The 11,357-nt window shown below is 42.4% G+C and overlaps 1 protein-coding gene across 1 annotated transcript; it reads right to left on the reverse strand.

The window, feature by feature from the left end:
• Window positions 1-4,290: 4,290 nt before the first annotated feature.
• On the reverse strand, window positions 4,291-11,347 carry LOC125529742 (translation initiation factor eIF-2B subunit gamma; the record flags this gene model as incomplete). Its single annotated transcript, XM_048694161.1, is given in 11 exon segments — window positions 4,291-4,639; window positions 4,849-4,965; window positions 5,533-5,637; window positions 6,499-6,591; window positions 6,669-6,911; window positions 7,007-7,094; window positions 7,183-7,232; window positions 9,520-9,578; window positions 9,652-9,871; window positions 9,963-10,043; window positions 11,292-11,347. Coding segments are annotated over 11 exon segments (1,178 nt in total), but the record flags the coding sequence as incomplete, so codon positions are not given.
• Between the last annotated feature and the right edge of the window lie 10 nt (window positions 11,348-11,357).

An 11,357-nucleotide genomic window follows, 5' to 3' on the forward strand; every position in this document is an offset into this window, starting at 1 on the left:
GGTCGTCAAGCCCGGCATGATACGCACGGTTCTCCACCTTGCGGTCTCCCGTGCTTGGCCGGTGGACGTCTCCAACGCCTTCCTCCATGGTCACCTCGAGGAGCAGGTCTTCTGCCAGCAGCCCACCGGGTTTGTTGACCCGGCGCTTCCCGACCACGTGTGCCTAATTTCGCGCCGGTTGGGCAGTAAGGGTCAGAGAAGGGCAATTACTCGTTCTTAAAACCAGCATTCTTAAGATCAAAGAGTCGGGCGGAAAAAGGGGAGAGCTCCCCGTTCCTGGTTCTCCTGTAACTGGATTGGTGTCCCTTTCAGTCAAGAATTGGGGCTTCACAATTACTAGCCAATATTTATCTCATGCCTTTCCTCGTTCATGGTTCGATATTCTGGTGTCCTAGGCGTAGAGGAACCACACCAATCCATCCCGAATTTGGTGGTTAAACTCTACTGCGGTGACGATACTGTAGGGGAGGTCCTACGGGGAAACAGCCCGGATCACCAGCTAAGGCCCCTAAATGACCGCTCAGTGATAAAGGAGGTGGGGGTGCAAAGACAGCCAAGAGGTTTGCCTAGAAGCAGCCACCCTTTAAAGAGTGCGTAATAGCTCACTGATCGGTATTCTATTTGTCTAGACATGTTAGAGGCTTGTATTCAAGCCTTTTTTGTCCACCAGTTTCTGGTACTCCAGAGCGGAGTAGAGCAGTTTGGTAGCTCACGAGGCTCATAACCTTGAGGTCACGGGTAATTACTTCGAAACTTGAGTCTGATTCTATTTTTCTATTCGAGCCCTTTTTCTTTCATGGGCCCTGTATATTCTTCATACCATTCCTAAAATACAGAACTCTAAAAATGATTTAAGCACAATAACTATGCCAAGTACTATTTTAACGAGGAACCTAGAATTAGAGTCTTATGGGCAAGGACACTATTGCTGATTTACTAACCTCTATAAGAAATGTGGACATGGATAAAAAAGGAACAGTTCGAGTAGTATCTACAAATATTACCGAAAACATTGTTAAAATACTTCTACGAGAGGGTTTTATTGAAAGTGTTCGGAAACATCAGGAACGTAACAGATATTTCTTGGTTTCATATCTTTACCAATTAACCAATTTCTTGACGCTGGGGTGGATCAGCCCTATCCATTAGTATTCCACATAAGAAATCCATTCTAGAAAAAAAAATACAATTAGATTAGCTCTTCATAGACAAACTTGGGGTTTGCGAGCCAAGGTAAGATCGGCTCGGGATCATGGGACCCTTTTCTATCAGATAGGAGGGGCTCTTGTACAAAATAGACTTACTAAGTAATAACCCCATAGAATCTATCTATATAAAGATAAAGAGGCAATCGTGTCAGGAAGCGGGTTTAATTATCTCTTCCATTCCAGGGACCCGAGAATGCCAATATTAGCACGAATCGTATGGAAATGTAACTCGGTATTCAAACAACTATTCAGAGTTCCTAGAGCTCCTTGTACGGCCTGTTGGAAAACCCGCTGTCGGACCTGATTCATTGCCCTTTGTTTTTCAAAATAAAGGGTTTCATTTTTCTATTTTATCTATGATATTTCTATATATATAGAATATGATATCTAATATGACATCCGATTTGTCAAAGGGATTGGATTGGTGACTTACCCATTCAGTGACTTTGGCACTGGACGTTCCAAAAACGGGGTCGAATCGGGATTCACTAAGACAGAAATAAAGCATTGGGTCGAACTCTTCTTTGGTGTTAAGGTGGTAGCTGTGAATAGCGAACGGGTTACCTACTCCTAAGGGTCAAAGCAAGCCCTTTAATTCAATTCTTTATTCTTACATTAAAATTCTTACATTAAAGAATGAATAAAATCTCCCCAAGTAGGATTCGAACCTACGACCAGTCAGTTAACAGCCGACCCGGTCCTTGTACGGACTCAAGCAGGCTCCGCGCGCTTGGTACCAGCGCATCGCAGCGTTTCTCCATCAGCTTGGGTTCCGCTCTACCCGCTCGGACGCCTCGCTCTTCGTCTATCATCAGGGCTTTGACACGGCCTACTTGCTGCTCTATGTCGACGACATCATCCTGACGGCATGTACAACTGGTCTCCTCAGTCAGCTCACGGCTCGTCTTCGCGCTGAGTTCGCCATCAAGGACTTGGGTCCTTTGCACTACTTCCTCGGTGTCGAGGTGGTGCGCCGTCCGGATGGCTTCTTCCTTCATCAGCGGAAGTGCGCTCACGAGCTCCTAGAGCGCGACGGCATGCTTAACTGCAGGCCCGCCGCTACGCCTGTTGATACGAAGGCCAAGCTTTCTGCCATGGATGGTTCTCCTGCTTCAGATGCTGCTTTCTATCGGTCTATCGTTGGTGCTCTCCAGTACCTCACCCTGACTCGATCGAAGATCCAGTATGCCATGCAGCAGGTGTGTCTTCATATGCATGCTCCTCGAGACGTTCACTGGGCTGCTGTCAAGTGGATTCTCCGCTATATCGGTGGCACTATGGATCTTGGCGTCACGCTTCACGCCTCCGCCGACACCGCCCTCACCGCCTACTCCGATGCAGACTGGGCGGGCTGCCCTGACACTCGTCGCTCCACTTCGGGCTATTGTGTCTACCTTGGACCCTCACTTATCTCGTGGTCGTCCAAGCGGCAACCTATGGTCTCTCGTTCCAGTGCTGAGGCTGAGTATCGTGCGGTGGCCAACGTCGTCGCCGAGTGTTCGTGGCTTCGCCAGCTGCTTCAGGAGCTCTCTTGTCCTGTTGATCGTGCCACGGTGGTCTGCTGCGATAATGTCTCAGCGGTCTACCTCTCCGCTAACCCGGTACATCATCGACGGACCAAGCATATTGAGTTGGATATTCATTTTGTTCGGGAACAGGTGGCCCTTGGCCATATTCATGTTTTACACGTCCCTACTTCCCAACAATTTGCAGATATCATGACCAAAGGCTTGCCTACGGCGTCATTTGAGGAGTTCTGGTCCAGTCTTTGCGTCAGCCGCGGTGCCGCTTCGACTGCGGGGGGAGGGGGGGTGGGGGGTTGAGGATATTATTTGTGCATGTATATTGTCTTTTATATATTAGGCCCACCTCTCTAGTTTGTTGTATAGATTGAGGTAGAGGCCCCACATTATACTCATATATATCGTGCACATTGCACCGAATCAATACATCGTGTAATTCATACATCTTCAGCCCGAACCCCACAACTGCCTGTGCCACTACCATATATCCCTTGAGCCTGCCGGCGTGGATAACTCCTATTTAGTGACCGGCCGCCGTCGAGGCCATTCCAGGGACAGCGGGGAACGAGGAGAGGAGGTGGAGGAGGACGACGAGGAGCATCTCTGAAAAGGTCTGTTCTGCGGAAGGTAAAATCGATTCTTAAAACACGTTTTTTGCGACCCTTATCACAGTTTTAAAGGCCCACGAAATAAGAAGTTTGCTAGAGATGCTCTAAAGACATCAGATTCCATGGAGGTGTTTGGCCGCGTGATGTATTTTGAAGGCGGTGGTGATGCTTTGGGTTGTTCTGCAGATTCCAAATGCACAGAGAGAGAGTTCGCCCGCGATGGAATTTGCTCTCGCGCGGTGGTGGAGGATCTGAAAGGTGCTTTTCACGTTGTCAGCCGGTGGGTCCACGGTCCACTCAAGATGGTCTGCTGCTCAGAAACTGTCAAGGAGTAGAGGAAGGGGTAGCCGGCGCTGATGCTAGATGCAGAAGGCTCATCGAAGTAAATCAGTGCAGATGGTACGATCGGGCACGGAGGGGAAAGGAGGTTGGCTGCAGCGAGAGATAGGGATGACCGGTAACGGTTTTTGTTACCGGACGGGGCGGGCATAAACGAGAGCCGATAGGGATGCGATTTGATTATGGGCATCTGTTTACAGACCAACTACTTTTTCAAACCAAACGTGTGTATCGTTTCAGGTGCCTCCACAATGCGATAACGGCTAAAAAAACACAAACCAAAACACCTCCATAATATATGGGACATATAATTTGTGTCATTTGATCCCTGTCCAAAAGTGCACAATAATACTCCTTATACTTTGGGAGTAGTTTCAATTAACACGGTTTTGGCCGTTCGGAAAACAAACATTTACCGCCGGACGCATTACTCGCAAACCAGCTCGAGGCAGCAACCACATGTGGGCGAAACAGATGGCATGATTACCCTTTTTTTTCTTTACTTGTTTACAGCAGGTAGAATGATTAAGCAAAGCAAGCCATTGATTCAAGACGTGCCATGAATCCATCTCAAGATAAAAAGGAGCCACGCCATGATGTTTACAGCAGGTAGAATGATTAAGCAAAGCAAGCCATTGATTCAAGACGTGCCATGAATCCATCTCAAGATAAAAAGGAGCCACGCCATGAAACCATCTCACTAGTTGCAGTTCACATTCAGAGCACGCAAAATTTTCAGAATGTTGCCGGAACCAAAATTCTGCTATCATATCTCAAACGAGAAACTGTAAGAAGAAAGATCTCAAAACAGAACTGTATCCCCTTTCTTTACTCATAGGGGTGCATCTGATACGCACATGTGCTCGAGTCCACCGCAGAACTATCAAAATGTGCTCTACTTTCTCGCCAGGGATTCTGATTTGTGATCACTACCAGTAGTCACAGTATAACCAGCTCCAACCTGAAATTATTTCACCAGTAAAGCATTATATAATAAATCGTTTCAAGTTAACTAACTGTACAACGCGTAAATTATATATTTAATTCATTTTCACTTCATTACAATGACTACCAGCATTAGCTGAAATGCTATCAGACAAATTGACTGGATTTTTTCTCCCTCAAGTTTCAGTTACTTCTGAGTGCAATTGGTCAGAGGAAAAAAAATACCTGGCAATCTTTCAGAACGGCACGCTCTTGAAGTTGCACATTATTACATATAACAGAACCTTGGATGTGACAGCCATCTTCAATAACCACATGGTTCATGACAACAGAGTTGACAATCTGCAACAACAGATGGGTAGAAACAGTTCTTTCATAAGAAGGAAGGAAAAATACTCGCTTGATATGATCGTCTGCAGTAGGCATGCTAACTTCACAATAATGTAACCATGGTATAAGGTGGCAGCATGATGGAATCCACTAGGTGGGCACTAATGTATCAGCAGGATGTTCGTTCTTTTTTTTAGCTGATCAGCAGGATGTTCTAACTTCTAAGGCAACTGTAACAGCAACCTAGCGAGGTGCCAGCAGTAAATCAGATGCGACCAACTAGATCTTACCAATCTTCAAGAAAGATCTTGTAGAAGAATTCCCACAAGCAAAATGAAGCCTAAGCAGGTTGGTTTTTACTTGTTCCCTCAAATTGTCTTACACATTGAACCTAATACACTCAATATGATAATTCTAACTTTGAAACCTGCAAACCTCCCCAAGAAGATAACACTGGACCTTCACATTTGCACAAATATGGTGCCAACAAGCAAAACATCGTAGCATGTTACGCAAACATAATTCCAGTTGAAATTTTACAAGAAATCAGCATCAAAATATAAAGCATTGCTTTATTACCTTCACATTCGAACCAATACGACAATGACGGCCAATCACAGATCGCTTGACACCACATTTGTCACCTAACTGTGAACCCTCAGCAAGCATGCACTGTGGCCCGACCTAATAAACCATAAGCCACAAGATAAGCCAAAATAGGCTGGGCAAGGGGTTAGAATGTGCACTAGTTGCAACTAATGTACCATCAAATTTACACAGAACATAGTCCTAAATATATGTGTCAATGCGGCGCGAAAGCAATATTAAAATATGCTCATCAAACCCACAACCAAGATCATTCACCAAAAATATGGAATCAAAGGGGTATAAATTTAAGAAATAGATTAGAACAGATAGTTCTAAGGCATCCATTCCTAAGGAGAGTATAAATGGTAATACAGGTAAATTATACTCCCTCCGTCCCAAAACAAGTGTCCCAACTTTATACTAAAGTTAGTACAAAGTTGAGACACTTATTTTGGGCCGGAGGGAGTATATGTGTACTGGTTTGTGAACTACCTCTTCTCCCAAGAAATATAAATCAAACATCCCTCATCCCACAAAGCGTTTTTTTGCTGGGAAGTATAATGTGGTATAGTGTCATCACTAACAATTCTACTGTTTCATCAGTTTTACAAATAACAAGAAAATGATATTGAGTAATGCAGGTAAAATGGCAAGGCTTAAATTTGACTAGTGGTGATGCGGTTAAAAGAAAATCTAATCAATGTGATTCTGCGCCTTTGAATCGCTTTTGGGCAACCTAGAGATGGTCTAATATTCATACCACAGACCACTTATTTGAGCCAACAGATTGATCAATATTCAATACTATCTTCAATCTAGCTCAGCATAACTTTCTTATAGAAGACTGGGTAGCATCAAAACTTGCATTCAGTATGGCATTTTTAGCATCCATCTTCGGTATTTGCAGAAAATCAACCAAATATGCTAGTTATGGAATAAGTATGAAATTAGACTCACTGTAGTCTTCGATCCAAGCACACACGATGGGTGGATGATGTTATTATGTGAAGAGAAGGAATAACCAGATAGGTGACTAGCTTCCCCTATAACCTGTAATATTGCCGTTAGTAAAACTTTCAAGCAACACCCGACCAAAAGCGAAATGCATTGCGGTGTTAGATCCTTACATCTCGATTAATATCACAGTACGCCTGAATGGAGTTCAAACGGTGACAGTACTTGTTTTTACTAGCAATATAAACACAGCACCTATGTGTTCCACCGCCTGAACTTGGTAATAAATCTTGCTTGAAAGCAGATGGTGCAATTGCGCGATGTTGTGACAAGCACTGTAAATTACTGCTGGGCGGAACTACAATATTCCCAGTTTCATCAACTATTGTTCCTTCACCGCCTGATGGAGCTGACCTCTGTATAAATTTGGGAACAGTTACATGCTTAGAAGAATCTTGAAAAATAAACTGTGCTTGGGAAGAAATCATTATGCATTAAGAACGAAGTATACCAACTGGCTCTTCACTAAATATGGGAGAACTTCAAGTCTGATGCTACGGTATGTTTCTTTCTGTTCCAGTACATCCTGCAATGTTGTCCTGTGATCAACCGTATCAAAAGATTGCTGAGTGAGGACTGCTTGTAAAGAGATGAGATATGAAACAATTTAAAAGAACATAGAAGAACCTATTAAAGGCATAAAGATGAGCATCCATCAGGTCACTTCGAATTTCCATCTAGAAAAAGGAAGGCAAGGTAGATATTAAGTTGAGTCCACAACCGAATAAACATCCGAACTTTCTCAGATTTCTAAAATGATGTAAAATCAAATCATGATAGGAAAATTTTAAGAGCTTCAGTTATTATCACTACAAACATGAAGGCCACCTAACAAACTGCAGCTGCTGTCAAAACAGGGGGAAAAACATCTCCTACCTCATTCAACCCATTAGCATCGCAAGTTAAGTCCCCAAATTTTCAAAAAACTGAGTTTGCAACAAAATTCTATCAGTATATGCAGAGAACAATCAAGCTAGTAAGATTGCAAGGAACGGCTCTCATTCCACGAAGGAACAGGAAGCCATCTGGATCGTGTCCTCATAAAGTTTCCCTGCCTTGCTTCAGTCAATGGGTGCACCTTTTTTAGTATGCAAATATGCACCACTAGAAACATACATAAAATATTTATTTGGTCCACATATTCAGCCAGCAAATTAGTAATCACTCATTCATTTCTGCACAGTGGATAGTAACATCCAGCCAAAGCAACACTTATGTCCCATATTGAGTCTTATCATGGGGTTGCCAGTCATTAAATAGTGTACCATCTTTATCCAATGAAAAAATGTCAACAAAATTTGCTCATACTAAGGACACATGATATATTGTCCAGTGCAAATGACTCAGTAGTTTTCAATGGTTCAGAACACGGTCCACTAGTATAAATTGATGACCTGAAACTTAATTCACAAGTTGCTAAAATACTAGCGCAACACAATTGCTAAAAAAGGATATACTTAGATCCTAAAAGTTCTGTCTAGAATGTCAAAGTTATCATGTGGCTATTAATCATAACACTGAACCGGGAAAGCAGCACCCAAAAACAGAAAGAATTGCTCGCAGAAAAAAAAAACGAACTGGCTCGACTGGTTTGTCTTGGCTAGTTTGGCATATGGAACTCGGTACGTAGAGAAAAACAGTCGTGTAATAGGATATTTCGAGTACCATGGCAAAACAGACAAACTGAAGGGGAAGCACCTACCCTAGTCAGTCCAGTCCAATTGAACATCCAAAGCACTCCAGACCATACAAGTACGACCTAATCCTCCCCATGGCAATCGTGCAGTTTACACTTCCAGCCCCTATGCAAGTGGCACTTCTGCCTCCAGCCCTCAGGCACACCATTTCTAGTCTGCCATGCAAAGATGGCATCACAAGCGACCACGAATCCATGTGGTTTTAAGATTAGGAGGTTCACTTTGAGCACTCCTTCCATTTATTAAATGCATGTTTTCAGGTGTTGAGGTTTGCAAATGGCTTGTCAAAGGATTGTGCATTATAATGACACATGGAATTTAGTTACACGTGATTCCAGTTCATCTCCATTTTGGTGAAACTTTCTCAAGCAAGGCAGCCGATAAGTCAATGGAAGACGGTTGACTTGATTGGTTCAATAATGTCACGCCTTTTGCCATGACAATACATTTTAGATTTGGAGGTGGAAGTATCTGTTGCTAGGTTATTCTGACTATTCTTCCATTAATCATAATGTATAGCACATTGAAATCCTGTAGCGCGGACAAATTAATCAAAACTAGGTGAGATTTGTAGACAGCAAGTTGTTGTGACATGGCTCACTTGGTGCTTTCAGCCTTCTACCTTTTAAACCTTGAAGCATGTTTTAAAAAGGTGGACATCTTGCCTGCATGGGTGTTAGCTAGTACATATTGAACTAATGCCATGACAGTCCAGCTACAGCTGTCCCTCGTTTTGACTAGGATTCGGGCAATTGCGGCGAACCGCTTGCACCCCTAGTTTTAGGCGCTACCACCTTGCCTAGCGCCTAGCATCTTTTAGAAGAGTGGTTCAAAGCACAAAGTTCTACATGGGCATCGCATCTGAACCTCCACTTGTTAATTGTTATGATCTATCGTACTCACAATCACCGTCATATTGTTCCACAAATTTCCTGCTAATTTGGTAACTATGGTGTTTACTGAACACCAATATAGTTCAGTTCTCACTCAGACTAATCTTAAGTATTGAGTTTCGAATACCATATTTAAATTACTGAAAATATCATATGAGCTCCCATAGTTATTCCCAAGGAAAAGATAAGATATAATAAACTCAGGTACGCCCAAACTAATTATGACCCGTTCGTATTCCTTCACACATGATAGTGTCACAGAACATAAGATATTGCACTGGAAAGTGAAAGCGCAGAACACTGTTAGGAAATAAGTTCACTTTATTTTAATATGTATGTTAAGAGTTCATTTGACATGTTTAGATGCACATTACCTGACCTACAGCTCGAATTTTTCTCTTATAAACTCGAACATCCTTTTCAACATCAGTTCCTACAAGTAACATTTGACAAGCAGATGAATTATGAATGACAGGTACTACCTAACTGCAATACAATAAACAAACCTGATACAACATGCAACAAGAATTGTCTTGTTATGTCTAGCCCAACTATGTTCAGTCGACATGGTTTTTTAGCCTTGTCTTTCCCTCCTGAAGAAGCAGCATCTGAAGGACCACTAACAGGAACAGAACATAGTAAAGCAGTAACAGCTGCACCATTTCTTCTATGGGTAGCAGCAACAGCCCCAGGAAGTACATCAGTTACTAGGTCGCCGCTAATCACCTATTAAAACGCGGCCAGTGCATTAGCATCTTTATTACTCCCAGCATGCATACTTTTATGTTCCTGAAAATATGGGAAAGCTTATCATTACCAAAACATCATTTGCGACCAGTCTCTTTGAAATAGCTCGTAATGCACCAGCAGTTCCAATGTCCTCAGTAACTGCAACTACCTACACAAGAAAGAAAGAAGTTACCTCCAGACAGCTGAGAATATGTTCCCCTACAACATATTACCCGAATCATAGTGGGCTCGCATGACACAATGAGAATGCTAAAAGAAACCAATGATAAAAGGGAAGACGCACCTAAAGAAAAGCTAATAAAAGGAACAGATATAAACTAAAGCAGTTCCAGTTACTGAAAATTCTAGGATTTTAACAATTTGATTAGCACTTTATGAGATTCTTAGATAGAATGTGATAATTATGATTCTTATTACACAAGCTATTTGAATTTTATAGATCACTCATATTCAACTAGTTTCATTCTACAGATTTATAAAAAGATGTTTCCAAGCAAGAAAATGCAGGATAGCACGTAAGGGGAAGGTTACAAACTACTCCCTCCGTCCCATAATATAAGAGCGTTTTTGGCACTACACTAGTGTAAAAAACGCTCTTATATTATGGGACAGAGGGAGTAGTAGCCCATGTTAGAAAAAATTGTTATACTGAATCTCCAATATATATCATACATGCACCTAAAGAAAATTTTAATATTTCACTGAAAATAGATATGAGTTCAAACAGTTCAAGTTACTGAGAATTATAGGATTTTAACACCTTGATTAGCAATTTGCAAAAATCTATGATCGAATGAGCTCATTATAGATCGTACAAAAACTATGCTGATAAGATTGTGCCCCATATTAGATAAGATTGTTAAATCGTTAAACCGAATATCCAATACGTAGCCTAATCGTCAAATGAACATAGTACAACAGCTATGCAGCCCTTCTGACTGATATCACAATTCACAGACCTGACCAACCAACATCTTCACCAAAGACTTTGCCCTTGTAACTTCTCAATCTGGTTATATGGTGCTACCATCAAATACCAGAACTCCATAGCATTTGATCTCTAGTTACCCATTGAAACCAGCACACTACTGTAGAACATCCACAGCACTGCCAAAACAGCCCACTGAAGTAAAACTCGACTAAACAACACATTAAAAAGAGTTGACCCACAAAAGTAGGCAATCTTTAGAGATGCTTTCAGTTACATGCCAAAATTCTTGTTAAGTAAGCATAATTGAGGCAACCATTAGCCTATTCACTACCAAGTCAAAACTACATGCCAAGCTAATGCAGCAAGAAGCTTCTAATTGATAGGAATTAGGTGATCCTAACAGCGATAGCAGCCCCCAGAGTCCTGTATTTCAAGCGGGCAAACGCCCAATCGGCCTCAACTTACCTCCACGACGAGGCGGTCCAGGTAAGCACTAGAGATCCAGGCTCCGACGTGGCGGGGCGGCCCCTT

Source organism: Triticum urartu, unplaced genomic scaffold, assembly GCF_003073215.2.
Source record: "Triticum urartu cultivar G1812 unplaced genomic scaffold, Tu2.1 TuUngrouped_contig_5808, whole genome shotgun sequence".
In the NCBI taxonomy this organism is placed as follows: domain Eukaryota; kingdom Viridiplantae; phylum Streptophyta; class Magnoliopsida; order Poales; family Poaceae; genus Triticum; species Triticum urartu.